The 23,073-nt window shown below is 38.6% G+C and overlaps 1 protein-coding gene across 4 annotated transcripts in view; it reads right to left on the reverse strand.

Moving 5' to 3' along the window:
- Nucleotides 1-23,073, reverse strand: part of LOC132130929 (unconventional myosin-Vb-like) — a 55,833-nt gene that overhangs the window by 18,268 nt on the left and 14,492 nt on the right. For all 4 annotated transcript variants that reach the window (XM_059542808.1, XM_059542807.1, XM_059542809.1 and 1 more), the window contains exons 2-18: nt 20,277-20,387; nt 19,605-19,776; nt 18,198-18,342; nt 16,892-17,048; nt 7,987-8,130; nt 7,818-7,899; nt 7,429-7,536; nt 7,212-7,321; nt 6,831-7,096; nt 6,437-6,518; nt 5,477-5,617; nt 5,103-5,225; nt 4,763-4,846; nt 1,919-2,065; nt 1,694-1,791; nt 451-537; nt 107-218 (exon numbers count right to left, since the gene is read on the reverse strand). In XM_059542808.1, the coding sequence (XP_059398791.1) occupies nt 107-218; nt 451-537; nt 1,694-1,791; nt 1,919-2,065; nt 4,763-4,846; nt 5,103-5,225; nt 5,477-5,617; nt 6,437-6,518; nt 6,831-7,096; nt 7,212-7,321; nt 7,429-7,536; nt 7,818-7,899; nt 7,987-8,130; nt 16,892-17,048; nt 18,198-18,342; nt 19,605-19,776; nt 20,277-20,387 (2,169 nt within the window). The remainder of the gene's footprint in view (nt 1-106; nt 219-450; nt 538-1,693; nt 1,792-1,918; nt 2,066-4,762; nt 4,847-5,102; nt 5,226-5,476; nt 5,618-6,436; nt 6,519-6,830; nt 7,097-7,211; nt 7,322-7,428; nt 7,537-7,817; nt 7,900-7,986; nt 8,131-16,891; nt 17,049-18,197; nt 18,343-19,604; nt 19,777-20,276; nt 20,388-23,073) is intronic.

Consider the following 23,073-nt stretch of genomic DNA (forward strand, 5'->3'; position numbering starts at 1 on the left):
TGTGGTAAATGTCCAGACAAACATGGTTTTACCACAATACCAGGATGAGAGTGAGTGCTACACATAAAAACTTACATCTGAGCCATTTCTAGCCACGTAATCTTACCTTGATTAAGGTCTCCAGCAGGTTCTTACAAACTTGCTTCTTATCTGCAATGGTCATGTTCTTCTTTGTCATGAGCACTCGATATCTGCTGAAGAAATCTGGATAGGTCCACCTAAGAAATGACATCAGATGTGATGAGGAAATGAAAAAACACATATTGCATGAACTTGTACTTGTGGTTTGATTTCCATGTTTATATAATTTCCAATGATTAGTGAGAAAACACAAGGTTATGCATGTATATATGAAGAAGCACCAAAACTCTTTACTAATGTCTTGCTTGAAAGCATAAGACAAGAGCCCTCTTGTTTTGAAGCCCCATAAAAGAATCTGCAGATGGTTACCTGGAGGGATACCCGGCGGCACTGATGCGGATAGTCTCGAGAACTCCACATGCTCGCAGTTGCTGAACAGCTCTTCTTGAATCAAACCTACAGAAAGCAAGAGTCAGTCAAAGAGTGAGGAATCTTTACAAAAACCAACATAACATCTGATCTTGACATTTTTTTCGGGGTACAAAAGTGAGCATGTCTCACCACAAGAGATTTGGGTTGTTATCTAGACCTACCTGACCTTTCTTTTGAGCATAGAGCACATCTCCCGTGAGAGAGGCATTGGGAGACTGGAGGCTATCTGACTCAGAGCTCTGTGACAGTGTGTTCACAACCTTAAGAGCATGTGACTGACGAAACCCTCTCAATTTAGCAGAATTGCTCAGAATTTGCAGAGGATACAAACAGAGCAAAACGAGACCCTTTCTCAGAATTGTGAAGTTAAATAAGCAAATATACATTAAACATGACTGTTTGAAGATGAATATAGTGTAACACATTTAAAAAGCTGACAAATACCATATGTGACCCTGGGCCACAAAACCAGTCTTAAGTGTCAATTTTTTGAATAGTTAGAATATGATAATATTTGGCCAAGTTACAACTATTTGAAAATCTGGAATCTGACGGTGCAAAAAAATCGAAGTACTAAGAAAATCACTTTTAAACTTGTCTAAATGAATTCTCAGCAATGAATATTACTAATAAAATATTATGATTTAATATATTTAAAGTAGGAAATTTACAAAATATATTCAAGGAACATGAATTTTACCTAATATCCTAATGATTTTTGGCATAAAACAAAAAATAATAACTTTGACCCATACAATATTTTTTTTTGGCTATTGCTACAAATAAACCCCAGCGACCTAAGACTGGTTTTGTGGTCCAGGCTCACTTATTTCTTTTTATTATAGTATTTGGAACAGATCAGTCAATGTTATGTCAGGTTTTCATTCACCTCAAACATTTGATGGGAAAAGAATTAACAAAAGTGTTAACTTGGCAAGTACTTTGAAGATGGGGACCACTTCTACTGATTTTCATGTGAGAAAACCAGGTTTAATTATATTTTATCTAACCGAATCGGCTAATTCTCAGATAAGCTTTGATTGTTAGGGTGCAGTTGAGGTCGATCAAATGTCTCTGTACCAGCATGACTCTAGTGTTCTCTGGCAGCTTAAATTAATTAGGTATACCTCTGTATTTATAGGCAAGATAAACGAAGTACAAATGGATGAATAAAACTTACACAAAGGATTCCTTATAATCATTGGGTTTAATGCAGCGCACATAATGAGGGGTGGTAGCATTCAGCGTTTCCATCAGAAGATGTAGAGAGTTCCTGAACTGTGAAAGAAAGTTTTTATTTCATCATTATGTTAAGCACCACATCTTCATAATCAGTTGATCGTCAGTTGATATTCTGTCAAGCTCAAATATGGACCTAAATCTGGCCTCTGACACTAGGCCTCACCTGGGTGCCCACACTTTTTCTGTGCTCACGGTTGTGGCCTTTTGGAGCTGGTTTGGCAGCCCGGACGTTGATCTTTGAGCTCTTGCTGGTGGCTGAGGAAGGACCAGAGTCTTTACCATCCTGGAAGAGATCTGCAACCAGCTGGAACTGTACAAAACAAAACACACACACACCAAAAACACAACAGACTTTCAGGAAAGAAAGAACATTTTTGGTAAAGACAAAATAATACTTTTGATAAGTGTCACATGAAGAAAATTTGAATGCTTTAAGCTATCCAGTAATATTACAGATAAATCACATCTTACATAAGAGGCATAAGAACCCCAGATGTTTTTTTTTTATTATTCCAGCTAGACTAAAATTTGCATAAAATTTGTATTCAACTCCAGCAGCACTTCAAAGCACACTTGGAATCCCTTTGAAATCCACTCCCTAAGCATCCACCGCAAGGCAGGTACACAGTGTGTTTTAATGCATCCTTAATACCATGATCCTGCCAAGATTCAGGACTCGAAGACAGAATACAGTTCATTTAACTGCAGTCACTGTAAGAGACAGAGACGCTGGACCAGAGACTAAATACAAATTAAAGGTGCGGACAGCAATGGTATCCAGAGTTGTACAAGGTTGTAAAAAGTACTGTGAAATTATATTTAAGCTAAGTTCAGCTCATAGGACTTGATGTTAATATCCCTAGTAATCAGCACTTCCTAATTTTAAGTGGGGAGAGGGGTAAGAACATCATCAGGGTCTTTAGGTGGGCACCCTCCTTCACCGGTGTTTTTTTGATAGGCCCACGACACCTCCAGAGGGCTCAACGGCAACACCTGGCGTCCCAGGTGAGCCCCCTTCTGCTTTTACCCCTCCTTATTGTTTTTTGCAGCCCAGTTGGGGTCCGTCCTCTTTATCCAGATCCACCTGCTGCTTCGCTCTGCTGCCTCCAACAGTGATCTAATGGCTTTCCTGAAGGCCTGTCCCCGAACTCCCAACCCATTCATGAGCCTGACTATGGATGTGGCCACAAATCCTCTGCAGCCAACCTCTACCGGAAGTACCGGTGTACGCCAACCTAGTTGTTTTGCCTCAAAAGCTATATCAGTGTACTTCAGCTTTTTCCGTTCATACGCTTCTCCCACTGCAGCCTCCCATGGTACAGTTAGTTCCACGATGATACCACAAAACAATATCAGGCCTGAGATTGGTGTTTAAAATCTCAGGTGGAAACTTGAGTTGCTGATCTAGGTCCACTTGCATCTTCCAGTCCCATGCGGTGTCCAAGAGGGTGCTATCCATTCTTGTTGCTGGTTTTGCTGGGCACTGCCCTGCTCTCACGAAGGGGATAGTGGGTGATTGTCCGGATGTTGGGTGAGGGAGGGCATTGATAAAGGATCGCCTTCCTTCCAGAATGACTGCCAATTGGCGTAGGACTTGGTTATGCCTCCAGGTGTAACGCCTTGGGACAGACTGGTTTTGCAGCCAGTAAGGATGTGCTTAAGAGTTGTTACCCTCATTTCATTAAAAATAAAAAATAATATTAGGGTTAGTTTTTTATCCAAACAGATTTGGAGACATTTAACATTGCTTAAAAAAAATTCAACAGATTTTGATGTGAAAGGACAACAGAATCTGGATTTTTTTTATTTCACTGGAGGAAGCTTTATTTTGATCAATGGAGTCTTATTTTGTCCAGAAACTAGTTTAAAGTTAAAACATCTTAATGATGGATTTGTTTCTTACAAACACACAGCTTTTCACTCCACAAGATATGAATTGATGGACTGGAGTCGTGTTGATTACTTGTGGATTATTGTGATGCTTTTATCAGCTGTTTGAACTCTTATTCTGACGGCATCCATTCACTGCAGAGAATACATTGGTGAGCAAGCGATGTAGTGTTACATTTCTCCAAAGCTATTCTGATGTAGAAACAAACTCATCTACATCTTTGATGGCCTGAGGGTGAGTACATTTTCAACAATTTTCATTTTGGGCCAAACCATTCCTATTAGGACATATATGCTTGAAATATTAAAGCATTGAAAGTATTAATTCGAAATAGTAATAGTAGTAGTAGGAGCAGTCATACTTGGATTTTAAGTGCTGATCAGTGGTAGATCTAATAATAAAGGTAATAGACATTAAAACAGTAAAAGATCATGTTATTATTATTTGTGTCCAACTTAATTAATATGCATGAGCTATGCATTCACCATTTGATCTGTGAAACCCTATGACATTTTAAACCACAATGAAGGCCCTTGTATGAGCACTGTTGATATCCTGAGGAAAACATAGCTGGGAAACATATTTAAAGTAAGAGCAAACATCTGGCAGATGAGAACACGAGAGACAAACTGACGTTTAAATTGCACTTCTTCCACAGGGACATCTCATTATAAGAGTCGTAGTGAAAGTTTCATTTTAAACTCGACAGCATTTCAACACTGCCCTGCAGAGAAGGTCTTTCACTTGTAGACTCTGACGTGCTGCTGTCTGCAAATGAACTTAGCTCAGATTCCAGTGTATTCTGTTGCCAAGAAACCTCAGGACAAAACACTATGAGAGAGACCAGTGTTGACAAAGACAATGGATATACCGGTACTAATAAATCTTGGTTAAGATGGATCCGGCTGTTCATGTGATTCAGTGCTAGTTGTGGACAAGGATGGGCCTCTGTTTGCCTGAGAACTTTTCTCAGTCAATTAACTGCCAGAGGCCAGAGAGCAAAACATGAGCTAAAGAGTGATTCCCATCAGCAGACATGAGGAAGCATGAAGTATAAACAGAGGCTCAAGCTGGACGGGGATGGAATTATTATTTAAAAAAATACCCAGTGCTCACCTGACTGGCCTTGAGGATGTTTATCTGCTCCTCATAAACAGTGTCTCTGTTCTTCTCCAGGAAACCATCAGACTGGTATTCAACCTGTCAGGGGTGATATAATGTCACAAGTGTTACTCACACATCAGTACCACACTGAAAATAACATGCTACATCATTTTTGTGCCCCCAAACTGGCATGAAGAAGAATCAGCTATTTTTGTTGCATTCATGATGCATTATTAACCAAATCATTGTGTTGTGTAACACAATTTCACACAAGTTGGGTTTCGGTTGGGTTTCAAAACTCATTTATGTCATGTCAAGTTCAGTCCAGGCACTTAATATAAACTGAACCTACCTTATCTGCAAAGTGTACCACAATGAATGACTTGTTGGACATCCTGGGCTTTTCGAAATGCCCACTGTTTGAATGCTTGCTGTACAGCTTCTGCGCCCAGTTTTGATCCGTTCCTTTAGGCACCTGTCAGATGTAGTAAAGAAAAAATACTTTGAATTGCAGGAAACTGAAAACATTATTTGGGTTACCTGCAGCAGAAATAGCATGTGATCACCCTTTTGAAGCTGCTCTGATTCATACTCAAAAACTTCAAAGAGGCAGGGGTGTTTAAAACTAAATGAGACCCTCTGTTCGGAGACCTGTTTAGACAGCATCCCTCTCAAATTCTCTTTGTTGCACTTACAACAGCTGTTTTCCCTCTGCTCGCGACTCACCTTACACTCTTCATCAAGAAGATCCAGAATACCAAGCTTGGCTTCAATGAGGTCGATGCACGGCTGGTTATCATAGAAATCTATAAGCGTCCAGGGGATCTGCTCCTTCATGTACTCTTCTTGCTCCAGTTTAAACACATGCTGAGGGGTATATGATGTGCATTAGGTAAATGCATCAAATACATTACATTTGAAACTTAATACAGCCAAGAGTCATGACACAATAACGCAGGTCATTCCTGTCGTGCAGAACATTTTCTAACTTTTTAAAAAATGAATTCGCTTTTTGCATTTCTATACCATATGAGGTTTATATTTCTAAACATAATTCTGAAATGTAAATGCAATTCTTAATGCTAAAATATCCTGGAAGATGATGTCATTACACAACTGGCTTTAGTTATTTAAACTAATAATATAAAAGACTAATAGGATAGAAAGTAGTACTAAAAGCCTTTGAAAAGAAAAACAAAAAAATGATAATCAATTAAAACAATATTCCTGAGAAAACTAGTTTCATTGTGAATTATTCTTTAATTTTTTTTTATTGTAGATGTGCACAGCACATTTTTTATTATTTAAAATCAGCTATTATAAAAAAAGAAAATCATTTATAATCATTATTATAATACTTAATCTAATATATTAATAATAACCATACTTATCAGATAGTATACGTCTAAATGCTGCATATGAGTGACAGAGAAGTTGAAACTAAATGGGACGCTCCGTTTAGAATTCTGTTGTGAAAAATATTTATAGTTATAGTTTCTTATTTTAAAAATATGATGATGATTATTATTTTTTAACCTTAAAAAAATTGAGAATATATTCTATTATAATTATAATATTTTATCCAATATATTAAGACATTTAATATAGTATATATCTAAACACTGCATTGCATGAGTAACCCCAAAGACACTAAACATTTGGATGTACTGATAATTTATTACTGACCGAGTTGAACTGTTGCTGTAGTTTCTCATTGGCGTAGTTAATACAGAACTGCTCAAAGCTGTTTATCTCGAACGTTTCGAATCTGTTGGGAGGACACCACGTGTTAACAAAATCATTAAGATTTCCCTGAAAACAAACTCAACACTTCTCTCTGCATCCTTTTGCATGGCAATTCTCTGCTTCTTTACTGTAATGCTGATCAATAAGTTCCCCTCTTTGAGGAAGTAATTAGTCCCATGGACAGAAATGCTTACAGGCAACTGCTGACTCTAAAAACTCAATGAGGTTTCTGCTAAGGGAAGGTCAAAACATAAGACATATTACTCTACTGTATATAAGAACCCAAAGTTTCTAAATCTTTACTTGCATGCCCTCTCATAATCACAAGCATTACCCATAGATATCCAGCACACCGATGAAGGAGTGCTGTTTGGTGGAGGTGTGCAAGGCCTTATTGATGTGCTCTACGATCCAGTCAAAGAGATGGGCGTAAATGTGTTTGGCCAGGGCGTCTCGGGCATTGACCGCCTGGGCATGCGACATGTTCTTCACGTAGGTCTCGGAAGTGGTCACCAGCTTCCTGCGGCACAGCCAGTGCTCCATCTGCTCCTGCTCTATACCCAGCAGCCGACAGAAATGACGCAAATAAGTGTCGTCCCTCTGCAGGTGCAAAAAGAGATTGCAACTGTTTAGACAAGTGAAGGATAGTCAGCAGCCAGCTAATGTGCTCAAATAAATAACATACAGAAAGACACACTATTTGCTGTGTACTTACATTGATATGGCAGGATTCTCCATCTCTCTCCGACACAATCTCCACATTCCCCAGGTGCAAGATGGAGGCAATTATCTTAAAGATGCTCATTTGATGGATCTCTTTCACACCTGCACAACAGACAGTATCACCATGATAAATATTAAATATGATTGCTACTTGGTATGTCTTGTTGCAAAGCCTTGGTTAAAGACATGTTTATTGCCGTAGTTCTCACCAAGCATTGTAAGAGCCTGTCTTGTCTTCACAAGGTCCTCAGCGTCATTCACTCCGTCAATAAAAATGTTCTCACCAAGAGACGTGAAGGTAAAGTCTTCTGCGCTGGCTAAAATAAGAGGGTGATTGGACAATTTGAATGAATAAGACTTAAAGATGGTCAGTAGTAGCATTATGATCAAAATCAAGTTCATTGCCATTTGAAAGTTTGGAGTCTGTAAAAAGAATCCTGAAAAAAATGCATCACTGTTTCTACTAAAACGTTTTTTTTCTCTACATTTCTGACAGTATATACCATCATACTACTGCCCAACCACAGTCAATGGTAAATAAAAACACTTGGATTTCAGAAATTCAGGAAGTAAGTGAACCAGTCATTTGGCCACTTACTCAAGGAAAGATCTTTAAACTCTGACAGCGAGGATGAAGCACAGAGCTGGTAGAAGATGTGATAGTTCCTCTCGTCCTCAGCCTGTAAAAATAAAGTGTTGTTCAGTACATGGAAAAGCACAAGGGGTTGCAAAACAATCTTAAACTGTCCTTCCTACATGAGACGGACCTGAAATACCACTCTGGACTTCTCAAGCAGATATGTTCGCATGTTGGCACCAATGATGTGATATCTCCTATCGAAGCCGATCTGGATGTATTTCCCGAAGCGGCTGCTGTTGTCATTGCGGGTGGTTTTTGCATTTCCAATGGCCTTCACAGATGGAAAAAAAAAAAAAACGTGTTAATAATGATTGAGTCACTCTTTGCTTGGTTTAATATGAAAAAAGAGGTCATCAAATTACTATGATTAATGCATAATGGAACATAAAAAGCGTGGAGAGAGAACTTCACAACAGAGGTTGCAAAATGATTGAGAAGGCTTAACCCTTAAATCCTGTTTGCAGCATCATGTAGAATGAGTTATTATCGTGATTATGGATTAATCATTTGTCGGAGCTGGGCTGTTTATGAGTCACCTGTAGTATTAGATTGGTTTATCTCTAGGTTCCGATCCTAAGAGGCCCTTCTATCACCAATGCTCATTTCTGCAGTAATGATATCTCTAAACTGACTGTGAGACTTGGCCACTCTCGTTGGCACTCAGATTATCTTTCTGCTTCTCTCTTATCGGTTCAAACAGGCCTGCTGATTCTTGAGTTTAATTTCGCAGCTCAAGTGTGACAATGTTGCTATGAGATGGAGTGATGAGTGAAGTGAGGACACCTTTACAGCTGCTGCACACATGATGGAAGTACTTGGTGGTACACGTTTATTAGATTAAACACAAATCATTTTGGTAATGAGTTCTATGCACTGATCTATAATACAGAACTGGATTGCTCATGATGTCATGAAAGTGAAGCCGCCGCGCCGCCATATTGGTAATCCCTAGTGTGCGTAAACGTTCTATTGAATTAATAGGAAATTGTATGATTTTAATGAGAAAACATCACCTAACAAGTCAGCGTTTTTAAATCTGAAGTATCTCTGTACATTATTACAATGCAAACACCCTAGGCATGTAAACGGTTATTTTTTTTAAATGTTGGGAATTTCCCCTACTTATTAAAAACCTACGTTCATTACAGTAGCGAACATCATGAACATGATAAACATCAGACGGACACGACCTCAACACATATAACAAACGACAAAGAGCTCATTCTGAACTCTGAATTTATTCAGAGAAATAACTGACTATATACAGTACGGATTTAAAGACATAAAGCTTTACTTCCAAGATGGTAAGTTATGCTTTTCATTTCTTTATAGAACAATATTACCAACATCATTTTATTATTCATTGTCATATATTTAAATCCATTTCTGATACTAATAGGTACATGTTTAATAATTCCTGAATAATTATGTTCATAAAGAAATAAGCTATATTTTGTGATGGATCAGTTACCTTTTCGTCAGTGCGCAGCAGACACACCCACCTAAACGGTTTAAATGTATCGCTTATCCGACTTCCGGTAATGGCTGCTTGGTAAGAGGTCGCACGTGTGAGTGGCTCGCAACTAAATCCTTCAGATTTATCCTTAACTTTTGACCAACTATCATTTTGACGCATTTTTGTCTTTAGTAATCTTTTGTTCATCATGCCACCACCTAAAGGTGCCACACCAGGCCAACAAACTACAAAAACAACAAGATCGAACAACGGCGCTATTGTTGCAACAGCTAGTGTTAACAAGGCTACGCAGCCGCCGCATCTGACCCATTTTGAGGACGCTGATCGAGAGACAACTACTAACAGTGAGATCCTCGACGCTATTCGTTCATTACGGGCCGACATGGAGAAACATTCTGCTGATACACTGGAGGCCATCAGAAGTGTGAAAGGGGATGTACAAGCGCATTCACGGAGACTCGATGAGGCTGAGGAGCGAATATCACGGGCTGAAGATGATGTAACTTCCCTCCAAGGTAAAGTTCAACAGCTTGAGCAAACGGTTGCCGACTTATCCAGCAAGATCACAAGTTATGAAGATAGAAACAGACGCTCTAACCTCCGTTTGGTGGGACTACCCGAAAAATCTGAAGGCAAAGACATGTGCGGATTTCTGGAGAAATGGCTCACAGATGCGCTCGGTGATTGTTTTACTTCGCCTCCCATTATCGAGAGAGCGCATAGGATTGGATCATACAGCCCTAAAGCTACGACGTCAAGGGTAGTGATCATGAAATTCCTGAACTACCGGGATCGAGAGACCGCCATGACCGCTGCCAGGAAAATGAAGAAGATTTTCTACAAGGACCATCGGCTCAGTCTGTTCCCTGATCTGTCGCCAGAGACTTGCCGCCTGCAGCGGCGTTTCGATGGAGTAAAAGCAAAGCTGCGCGCTCTGAATATCCGCTACGGGATGCTATACCCGGCCCAGCTGATGATCACACACAACGAAAGGCGTATCATCTTCAAGTCGGACGAAGAGGCTGAAGATTACGTTAGGAAAATGAGACCACAACCAGCTGCTGACGACGATGGAGATTGAACTGAGAAACTCTACTTAACTCTAGCGGACCGTCATTGTGAGGCAATAGCCGTATAAGATGTTCTAATGGGCCGATAAGTAAGTGACCGGATTGACTATAACATTATATATTTTACGATATACATTTTATGTCACTACTATTTCTAGTTTCCATTTTACCTGCTTTTACATCAAGGCATATTCAACATTTATTTTTATTTTATTTTTTGTTTGGTCAAAGTCCTCCTGTTGGGGGACCAGTATGGGCCGTTGCTGGTCTTCCTGCTGGTCGGTGCTGGTTTTCTCAACGGAGACTACTGGTATTGCGAGCACACCGGTGTTGTCATGTGTGCGCAGTTGTACGTTACCCACATTGTGGATGGAACGTCTTGTTTAACCCAAGTTCTCAGTCTAGAAGGGTTCAAGGTCACATTTCGTTTGGGGAAATGTGGGGGGTTTTATTTTGGGAGCTTCACTCAAGATCGTTTGTATTTAAGGTTTCTACAAAATTTAGATGTGAAATTGAAAAGGGTACAGCCACTATCTTTTGGCATAGTCAAATAAAAAGTTAATTTTATTATGTCAGGTAGCTCCACTATAAATGTGTCCACTTGGAATGTACGCGGCCTAAATAAAATTGTTAAACTAAAGCAAGTGTTGGGTAGAATAAAGCAGATGAAGACCACAATATGTTTTTTACAAGAAACTCATTTGTTGGAGAAAGATATTAACCGGGTGAGGTCTAGATGGCCGGGACAGGTATTCTTCTCTAGTTTTTCCTCTCATTCTAGAGGTGTCATCATATTGATCCATAAGTCAATTCCATTTCAATTAAGAGATAAATACTTGGATCCTTCTGGGAGGTTTATTATACTCAGTGGTACTATAATTTCAACTTTAGTTAATCTGGTTTGTTTATATGCCCCCAATGGGGACGATTCTGCTTTCTACCAACATTTCTTCCTAACTATGTCATCTTATAGTGGCCAGTACATCATTGGAGGTGATTTTAACTGTGTGATTAATCCTGCAATGGACAGATCAAATACCTCTGACACCTCCCACCAACGGGCAAGAAGGACTATTGGGAAGTTCATGAGAGACCTTAATTTGGTGGAGGTTTGGAGATATCTTTACCCTGATAAGGTAGAGTTCTCATGTTTCTCCAGCACGTACAAAACTTATTCGCGTATAGATTTTTTTTTGGTCTCCTCCAGTCTGGTATCTCTGGTTCAGAAATGTTGGTACGAAACTATTTTACTCTCTGATCATGCCCCGGTTATTTTATCCCTACTGATGCCCAATTTTAGTTCCCATCCACTCCCATTTCGATTTCAAGCGAAATGGTTGAAATCTGTTGAGTTTGAAGAATTTCTAGAAGGGAAGATAACAGATTATTTCTTCTTCAATACAAACCAAACCAGTGCGTCGATAAAATGGGAGGCATTTAAGGCCTATATAAGGGGGGAAATAATAAGCTATACTAGAAGTAAATCTAAAATACATTTGAGTAAACTAAAAGACCTTGAAAAACAAATAAAAGAACTGCAAGACCACTTATATCAGCAAGATGACGCTGACAAATATAAGAAACTTCTGTTATTAAAGTCTGAATATAATGAACTCAGCGCTAACAAAATAGCTACAAACTTAATGTGGTTGAAACAGTCCTACTATGATCAGGGTGAGAAGGCAGGGAAGCTCCTGGCCTGGAGACTCAAAAAAATACAATCAGATAGAGCTATTAACTCAATTACATTGGACGATGGAGAAGATGTTGTAGACCCAACACGTATAAACAATGCTTTTGCCAAATATTATGAGAATTTGTATAAATCCGAATATCCTGAAAATGAAAATGCACAGAATAAATTTTTAGACCAGCTGCAATTTCCAACCCTACCTGAAGAGACTAAAAATATCCTTGATGAAAAACTGAGTGTAGAAGAACTTAAAGAGGCACTTCGTCATATGAACAGTGGCAAAGCCCCAGGCCCTGACGGACTCCCAGTTGAAATTTATAAGAGATTCCCTGACAAATTATTGCCTCACCTGCTAGATATGTTTAATGAATCCTATGAAAAAGGTATTCTACCACCATCTTTGAGAATGGCCTCCATTTCTGTCATTTTAAAACCAGGTAAAACTCCAACAGAAATGGGTTCATATCGCCCCATATCACTAATGTCCTGTGACACAAAAATATTGTGCAAGGCCCTGGCCCGCAGGATTGAAACACACACTCCAAAATTAATTTCTAATGATCAAAATGGATTTATTTTGGGCCGCCAAGCCTTTCATAATATTCGTCAACTTTTGAATATATTGTACGAAAAACAATCCGCCACTGACCAGGCCTTTTTGTCATTAGACGCCGAAAAGGCGTTTGACAGAATAGAATGGAGATACCTTTTTGAAACCCTCAAAAGATTTGGTCTGGGAGAGAAATATTTGAAATGGGTCCGATTATTATACACAGAACCGATTGCTAAAATTGTAACAAATAGTCAGTTCTCTACACCTATACAACTTTGTAGATCCACTCGACAGGGCTGTCCCCTTAGCCCGCTGTTGTTTCTTTTTGCCATTGAGCCACTTGCTATGGCTATACGCAACTCCCACGAGCTGACTGGGATAAAAATAGGACAAACGGAACATCGGTTATCCCTTTTTGCGGATGATATTGTTTTATTTTTAACTAACTTGGAGAAGTCAGTTCATGCAGTGGGAAATATTTTACAGACTTTTGGCCATTTCTCTGGATACAAAATTAACCAGAAGAAAAGCTCCCTATTATTTCTGAACAAAAACAACCCTCCTATCCAAACACAATTTACCTGCACCTATGAAGGTTTTACCTATTTGGGAATCCAGGTTAACCCGGACATAAAGAAAATTGTTTCTATCAATTATGACCCTCTAGTTCAAAAGGTTTTAGAATCATTAGAGAGATGGGACACGATGCCAATCTCCATGATAGGTCGCATTAATATTATAAAAATGTCGATTCTTCCAAAGTTTCTATATCTTTTTCAATCTATTCCCCTACATATTCCTGCCTCTTTGTTTTCATCATTAAATAAAAACTTTACCAAATTCATATGGAATAATAAACGGCCCAGGTTACGACTTTCTCTTCTATATTTACCTTTCGACCGAGGGGGGCTTGGACTGCCTAACATGAAGCTGTACTACTGGGCAGCTCAATTATGTGCCGCTACTTCGTATTTTTCACGTAAGGATATTCCTTCTTGGATACAAATTGAAAACAACACAATAGAATTGCCATTAAAATCCTATATTTACTCAGCTGAAACTAAACAGCTGCTAAAAAACACAAAAAATCCAATTGTCAGAAACACTGTTTCGATCTGGCACCAAGCACATGTTGCTTTGAATGAGGAGTCTAAGCTTTCAACTCTGTCACCCATTTAGGGCAATGTTGCATTTAAACCTGCACGCGCGGATATGGGCTTTAAAATGTGGATGAATAAAGGTGTGTGTAAATTAGGGGACTTGTACAATGATGGAGTTCTAATGTCTTTTGAACAGTTGACAAACAAATACGACTTGCCTAAGAAACATTTTTTTAAGTATCTTCAGGTCAGAAGTAGAGCTGAAACAATGAATCGATTTAATCGATAAAAATCGATTATTAAAATAGTTGTCAACTAATTTAGTCATCGATTCGTTGCTAAATAACTTTTATTTGCCGTAAGCGGCTCATTTCGTGCATATTTCAAATCTGCGGTGACCAAAGTGTGGCAGTAATGAGCCACCGGAGGTTTTACTCAGCCAGTACAGCAGGAGAAGTAGCGAATAGCCAATAGCTGGCCTCGTTTTATGTCACGTGCTTCCCGAACAGCGTCTCTGCAGCATTTAGCGGGATGTGGGAGACTGGGAGTACTTTACTTTGAGCCTTCAAAAAAGAAGAGTAACCTGTAAACTCTGCACTACTGAACTGTTTAAGGGGACGTTCACATATCGCGTCTTTTGCGCGCTCAAGTTCGTTATTTCCAACACCGCACCGCATCGAGTTAAAAACATCTCAACTTTTCAGAATGCAGCAAGCGCATCGCGGGTCATGTGACAAGAACTAACCAATCAGCTTCATCCTTTCCCGTAACAACGTTAAAAGCTCAGTCAAGATGAAAGGAACAGCTGATCATAGTTGTATATGTATTTCCATTTTGAAATAAATTTAGTAGCAGAGCTACTGCAAGCGATTTTTTGAGCTGCAAATCCATTTATCCTTTGCTGAAATTTCCGCGTCTTCAAGGAGAGAGCACGTCATGGTTGCTTAGCAAAGGCAGACGCCTCAGGGGCGCTTCTGCCCGAGCGCTTTGGAAAGAAGGAGAAAGCGGTGCGCCTAGCGTTTTCCACGCGTTTTTAGGCGCGATATGTGAACTTTTATTTGTGCAGATTCTCCAGTACAATGTTGTTTGCAAATGTTTAGTCATAAAAGCTGAGAACATTGCTTTTCAACAGTTAACATTTAAAGCTTTACAAACATGTTCTGTGATCAGTTTGTCGTTTACCAGTTCAAAATTCAGTCGTGCAGCCTAATTATGACTGAATGAGAGAGGTAAATGTTTAAAGATATTTGAAATGCACTTTTTTTCTAAGTATTCACTGCTCTTTTTCACACAGCAGGTTTTTTGTGTGTGACTGTCCAGTCTTGCAGCTTAATTATGACTGAATGAGAGAGGTAAATGTTTAAATATATTTAATATAAATATATAAGTATTCACTGCTCTTTTTCACACAGCAGGTTTTTTGTGTGTGTTCATTTTTTTTCTGGACAACCTTCTGATGGATTTTACTTTAAATTGTGAGTTCCATTCAGGTTTCATGCCACTGGCACTTTTTTTGAAGGATTGTTTACAATTTCACAGCATAAGCTATAAAGCTGTTTCCCAGTAAATAATAAAATACAATGCACTGCAATTTTATTCTGTTTTATCCTTATTCTTCGTGAAAATATGTTCTGAAAGATTCCTTAATAAGCTTCATTCGGGATGTTAAACTACTTTAGGAGCTCTAAGGACTGCCATGGTGAAAACATTATTTTAAATCTTCTTGTGAAATTTGCTAGAGTATGGGTCAGTGTTCTGATTGCAGAAGAGTTCGACAAAGGATTACACAACTCCAGGTATATTTTTGATGAGGATATGACAATGCAAAATGGTTAAAATCTCTTAAAAATCTATGCTGAAGGATAAAGACCATTTATTAATAATTTACTTGGGGAAAAAATGGAAAAAACTAAAATATAAGTACATAAACCGATTAATCGTAAAAATAATTGACAGATTAATCGATTATCAAAATAATCGTTAGTTGCAGCCCTAGTCAGAAGTTTTATTACTAATTTATTGAAGTCGACTGTGCAACCCCCACTATCCACAATAGAGAATATGGCTATTAACCACCATCACAGTAGGGGCTTACTTTCCAAATTTTATAATATTTTAATTGCAGCCTCAAAAGAAAGTAGCCTTTCATATTTACAAGCTTGGAGAACTGATATGGAAACAGACATTTCAGTTGAGGAGTGGAATAACTCCTGTATTCTTGCACAAAAACAAACTATCAACACAAGATTCCGATTAGTACAGTACAAGTGGTTGTTCAGGACGTACATCACACCAGTGAAACTCCATCATTTCAACCCTAATATACCAGATGATTGTGTCAAATGTGGTAAAGAAAAGGGGACACTATATCATTGTATGTGGCAATGCGAGGAACTTCAAATCTTTTGGAAGCAAATCTGTGCACTAATTTCTGATCTAATTGAATGTAAAATGCCCTTAGATGGTAAACTCTGTATATTACACATTTTTCCAAATAGCTTCAAATGCAATACAAAGAACAAGAAACTTGTAAACTTTTGCCTGGTGCAGGCGAAATATGTTATTGCTTTGAAATGGAAGGACACAGAAAAACCTGGAGTGAAACAGTGGATCAAACTGATGTCCAGTAATTTGGCGCTGGAGAAACTGACATATATTGCCAAAGGAAAACTGGAGGACTTTAAAGACATTTGGTGGCCCTTTTTACGCCTTGTAAAAGACTGTGATTTGTAGAAAATAATTTTGTTGTAATTGAGTGAAGGGTGGGTTTTAGGGTGGGGGGAGGGTCTTTATTTTATTTCTTATGTGTGTGTTATTTGTTTTGTCCTTAAATTGAAAATTATAATAAACATATTTGTGAAAAAAAAAAATTTATCGCTTATCCTGCCCCAAAAGACCATCTGAAGTAAACATTAATTTACATACACATAACATAAAAACTAATCCGTTTGACTGATTTGCTCCAGATCGGGTGATTTTAGGGCAGCGGTTTGAATGTGACTCAATGGTGCTCTCTGCCGGTAGGGATTAGGAAGATGGCGGATCGAACAGTTCCGGTGGCTTCGCTGCCTGTTGGAAGTTTAGAACGCGATGAGCGATCCAGTCATATATAGATCAGTGGTCCTATGTCATAACATACCTCCATGATGGGGCTGGAGGCCAGTACTTTCTCTTCAATGCTGGTGTCATTTGCTGAACCTCCCACTGTGGCGAAGAAGCGCATGGCGTACTTTGCGGAAACCGTTTTACCGGCTCCAGACTCGCCACTCACAATTATCGACTGGTTCTTTTCATCTCTGCAGATGAAAGTTCAGGTTTACATGTGTGAAGACAGCGGCCCTATGAATATCTGAGATGGTATGCATGATAAAGGAAATCCATTGTAAATCCAATGTTTACAGAAATGAGAGGCATATCAAACATATTCTTGTTACATATATACTGCATGACACAATATGACCCTCTAATAAAACACAGTCAACAAGCAGGGCCAAAATTCTCAGGAAAATGTGATAATCAAATCATTCAGAATAATTTTAGAGAAAATGTATTTATATTAAAATGGACACAGCAAAATAATCTGAATAAATAGAAAAATGTAGGGAAACCTAAACGAAGCGGAGAGCCACTTTGACACATTCTTATATTATTGACATGTTCATTCAGGGTAACTGACACGTGTAAAACCTATTAAATACATAGTCTGACCACAAGCCTTGCCTCATCTTTTCCTCTTTCGTCTGAGCTTATTTTAGGACTTCGGTATTACACAAGCCATTAGTACGTCATGATGTCTCAATTTTAAACCTGATGTGCAAATGGCTCTAATGTTTCAAGCAACAAAAAACCCCACATGTAAATACAAAGATTTGAAGAATGATGCTGCGTGTTCTGGGACTATCTGCCCACTCTTCTCATTACGGAGTCAAACTGAACTGATCAGATCAGATTACTCACAGCTTTCATACTCACAGCTTTCAAAGAATGTGATGTCATTTCCTGTTTACAGCCAGTGGAAATCACTAATCTGAAGCCGGAGCTCTTTATCACAAACAAAACTCTGATAGCATACATACGTCTGCAAGATGTCTGTTAAAGATCGCTTAATCTGGAAAGCATCTGCCGTGTACAAACATCTGATAGACGTCTTTGAGACATCAGTTTTACATAAATTCTAAATCACAAACATCTTCTAAATGTCTAGTTAACATCTAATAGGAAATGTCCTATTCTGACGTATTGCAGATAAGCAAACACTCTAAAAAATACGTCATGGAGACGTTAAATAGACATCTCAGAGAAAGCTTAAAGGTACACCGTGTAATTTTTAGCGGCATCTAGTGGTGAGACTGAGAATTGCAACCAACGGCTCAGTGTGAGGGTGTGGTTTTGAAGAGAGGGGGTGTGTTTAATATTGTAAGACTATTAAAAAAATGATCACAAACCTGGCCATCTGTTTGTACGCTTCCTCTGCTACAGCAAATATATGAGGGTCCATGTCCCCCATGTTCTGGCCGCTGTACGCAGTGATGACTTCTTCTCCATAGATATGAAGCTGCTCGTACGGGTTGATGGCCACCAGAACAATCCCTAAGGAAAGAGATTTAAATGGCTTTACACCTACAGCCTATTGCATGAATTAATTCAGAGTCTTGATGATACAGATAAAATAAATGAGTTAATTAAATATTAGGAGACTCTAATCATGGAATGATGTCACAGGAAGCAAAATGATGTGAACGCATGATGTGTCATTCTCAAAGAGACAACACAAGACAGACACACGTCTGTGAAAGTAAACATTAAAGAACAAACAGAGGAATTATGAGGCAATGGGCATTGTTGTAACCTGACAGAGACAATAATGGGAATCATTCAGTAATTACAAAGCACAACCGACGGACCCAACAATAAAACAAGACAAACAACAACCGGGCGGTCTTTAGACATGTAATATCTATGAGTGTGTGTGACCATGTGTATATAAAACAACAGATACACTCTTTCTGATTGCCTGAGAGGTCACGTCATCCAGTGTTAGGATTCAAACATACATTACATAATGTGTCTTTTTTTTCCAGAAGAAACAAACACACCCTTAAATAAGATGCAACCCTAAAATGCCACAACCTATTAACAAGTTCATGTTATCGTAGGGACAGAGTAACTAATAGAAACACTGAATGTAATGAGTGTTGACTAAACAGAAATGCTGTCTTTGTTCTAGAGTTGCACGATAAAATCGCATGCGATTTACTACACGGCATTTACAAGCATTTACTACACAGAGCCGTTGTTCACTGACAAGCTGCGCAAAACCACGACCATATTTTGTGTATGTTTTGCGCAGCTTGTCAGGGAACAACGGCTCTGTGTAGTAAATGCTTCTCCATGTGAAACCACGCAGGTGATGGGAGATTTACCGCTGATTACAGAACCGGCTTTACCGACAAGATGCACATTAAATATCGCATGCGATTTATCGTGCAGCCCTACTTTGTTCCTATAATGTAAAGCCTGTTGACCCTGGATATGCAATTACAATATTTACTGCTGGTGAGGAGTATTTGTAAGGTCAAGGTCTGTCAAACAAGGTCAAAACAAAACAAGTAAAAACTTAAAATGTATTTAATTACAATTCCTGAAAATAAAGGAATCCTGTTTATCTCACTTTTGGATTTTAGAGCTACCAAAAATAAAGCACATTCTAATAATCAGCCATGTAAAGTGAGTTATCAATTGATGATACTCACTGGACAAATATCAGGTCATTTAAACACAAATAAATGACAAATATATTTGCCAACATATCAGAGACTTTCTCTTTAAGACACACACACACACTGACTTACCGCAGTAAGTGTAAATGTGATTGGACTCGAGGAAGCGGACCTTGAGGTTGTGGAGCACAGCAGGCTCGTGGAGGTAGCTGAGAGCTGTGAGGTCATTCTCTCCTACCAGAATATCAGGATTCCGAAGAAATGGAAGTGGATTGTCTTTGGGACCAATTGAATATTCTAACGTCTAGGAATAGAAAAAGTAATGCCATTAATACTGTAGTAACAGTAGATTAGAAATTGATTGGATTCAAACCACAATGTCAATTAACTCTTATGTGCTTCAAGAGTCAAAAAAGTATCTTTTGGCAGACTGAGAGTGTTGGTAATGCATTACAGGCACAAGAGCTTCAATAAGTCATGCTGATCTTTATTTCATCTACTGCTTTATTCAGGTTTCTCCAACGTAGTTTTTTGAAAGTACACTTCGAGAATATGGTGTACAACCTCCTCTCTCAGGGACTGAGAATTTAAACCCACTATTGTTCAGCTTGCTTAAAATCACTTAAAAGTTTCGCGGTAGTTGTTTTCTAGTCTGAACTGGATGAAATCTGATTTTTACAAGACGTTTTCATTTTACTCTTGTTCCAGACCCAGACTTTCTTTTCTTTTATTTACCAATAAAACGATCAGTAAAGTTCATGCTACTTATGTTGGTGAAAGATAAAGTGAAGGGTTTACTCTTACCGTTTCATCTTCTAATTTGAGGTGGAGCACTGTGTCTCCCTCCTTATAATCCTTGATGATTTCAGCCGACTTCCAGACCTCTTCTGGGTCAGGGATCCAAACCCGGGTGTACTGAAACACAGATGAAAACCACCTTTAAATAAAAGAAACCACTGACATCCCACCATATCACATATCAAAACAACACAACTGTGTCTATCAATGTAATATGAACATATAGTTTTGTGTCAGAGGACAACGACCCGAGTAGTCATCCATCTTCCCAGTGAGGAACAGAAAAAATTGAAAAAAGCTGAATACAGAAGAGCTGCAATGCATTTATCAGCAGACTCTGTATATAACCGGAGGATAAGCACTACAGGCCGAAGAGTTAAGAGATTAATTGAACCACAGCAGGATGAATGCAAAACATGTTTGTAGAATTTGCCATATCCTTCAAATAAAATGCAACTCAATGCTATTTAGAGAAGAAAATTACTCAAATGAGATGCATATGTGTTTATGGTTCCCTGTCCTGAAAGATTAGACACTCTAATATAAAAAACTACTGGATGTATTCAAATGGTATTCTAGCACATAGTCGTGGAGTTAATTTACTAGTAGCCTGATGGACAACTAGTTGGCCATCATGAGACAGAGAGAGGTCTGCAGTTCCCTGCAAAGGACTAATGGAGATGGATTCTCTTCCTGTTAGCCTCAAGCTTTAGCTAAGATATTAAAGAAAAGAAAAAAATAATAATAATATTAAACTATACTAATATTAAATGTCTTCTGCTCCTAGTGATGCTCAATGTCGCAATGTTTGTGTGTTGGTGATAAACTGAAAGCAAGCTGAAGGCTTAGATTATATAATGAGAGAGTTCGGTTATCTCTCCTGAAGGCAGTTAGAAGTTTTTCTGCTGGCGTGTGTAAAGAACGCAGCTCTTGACCTTCAAAAAATCCACAAAAGAAACTCAGTGTGTATAAGCTGCTTAAAGTTTATTAGAAGCACATTCAGTCGCTAAATCCACCACAACACAGTATGATCAGCTTTAATAAATTCTTAACTTAATCATTCTCTCTAATTAAGCAGCAACCTGTCAAACACTGTTATAAAGTCCTCGGTATCCTGTTGGAACCAGGATGAATAATAAAAGAGATATTTGACCCAAAAAGGAAAATTCGGTCTTCCTCGTGTCATTCCAAACTAGGGCTGTCAACGAATATTCTAAATTCGAATATGTATTCGAATAGTTTTAAAAAAACGAATTTCAAAGGTGAAAAATAATATTCGAATAAAAAAAAAAGTGGAAAAAAAAGGCCCGCGGTAGTAGAGGTGTGGTTGTCTGCTTTGCGAGTGGGCGCGCTAGTGCACCTGAGGGTTCAGGGACAGGTCACAGGAGTCGCACTGTCTGGCACAGCATCACTGCTGAAAGTTGACGCGTCTTCATGGAAGATGCCAGCAAGTGCAGAGCCCAACTCGACCGCAGCAGAGAAAATGAGGTAAAATTGTTGACCCGCGAGATTGTTGTTAAGATACAGTTAGCATACCATTCGACAACTAGCAACATGAGGTCACATCTCAAAAATGTGCACCCAAATGAGCATGGCATAATGTGTGGAACTCCAGCTAAACAGTCACGTCTTGACACTTAACGTTACTTTGCATCGCCCGCCACAAGCACTTTGTCTGCAACATGACAAGAGGCCATAACGGATAAATTAATTTCGTTAATTTTTAAGGACATGAGACCGATCAGTATCACGGATGGGGCAGGCTTCGGGGAGTTCTGTCAAGCAATGGATCCGAGGTTTGATTATTTATCGTTTCATTTCAAGGAAAAGTTCCATGTTTACCACAGCACAGCTCGCTCGGAGCATTCAATGTCAGTTCTATATGCTGTAAAACTTCAATTAATATTAATAATATTTGTTTCAATCACTGAATGAAGCCTGCTATATTTGGGATAACAGTCGCGACCTTAAATTGCTTGCACAAAAATTTGTTTGTTCATTTAAACCATTATGCGCAGAGAACGTGAGGGTGAGAGAGCGTGAGGTCTGCAGTCTTGGCCATTAGTTGATTTCCTTGTTTTTGTGTAGGTAATACGTTGTCATATACGTTTAAACTTAAATAGACTATCTATACAAGTAGTTATGTCTCTTTGTATTATTTTTGCCTGTTATTGACGTAATGCACGTCATTGACAACATGCGCAACCAGATGTTCGAATAGTTCGAATATTCGTGTATTTTTTAGAGGGAATATTCAAACGTCAATTTTGAGCAATTTTGACAGCCCTATTCCAAACCTGTATGACTTCATTTATTCTGTGCAACATAAAAGAACATATTTTGAAGAATGTTTCAGTGTTTTTAAAAAAAAAAATTATTTTGTCCATTCAATGGAAGTCATGATTGACAGACAGGCTATCTGACCAATCACAATGCCGAATCTGACATTTTGTCCGACAAACAAACCAGACAAGAGAGTAGAATCGCGTTATGGACTTGAACTTGAAAATGGTGTGGATCGCCGTCTTTCCGCGGTTTAAAAGAGATACTTTCTGATGTTCATTCATGTTTATTTCATGCCATAACTAGTAGTAAAGAGGAAGGAAGATCAGTTCACGAGCCACTTATACTGAGACTCTACAACAAACTGTCACTATACATGAAAGAGCCACAAAATAGTATTTATTGTTTGCATTTCTTTAAAAAGAGCAAATTTTGAAAGTTAAGACCACATGTAATCTGTTCTTTCTTGTCTGTCAGCGCATTTTCAGTTTTCTCTTTGTGCCGCGATGTATTTTTCACT

The sequence above is a fragment of the Carassius carassius genome, chromosome 47 (genome assembly GCF_963082965.1).
Source record: "Carassius carassius chromosome 47, fCarCar2.1, whole genome shotgun sequence".
Taxonomy (NCBI): Eukaryota; Metazoa; Chordata; class Actinopteri; order Cypriniformes; family Cyprinidae; genus Carassius; species Carassius carassius.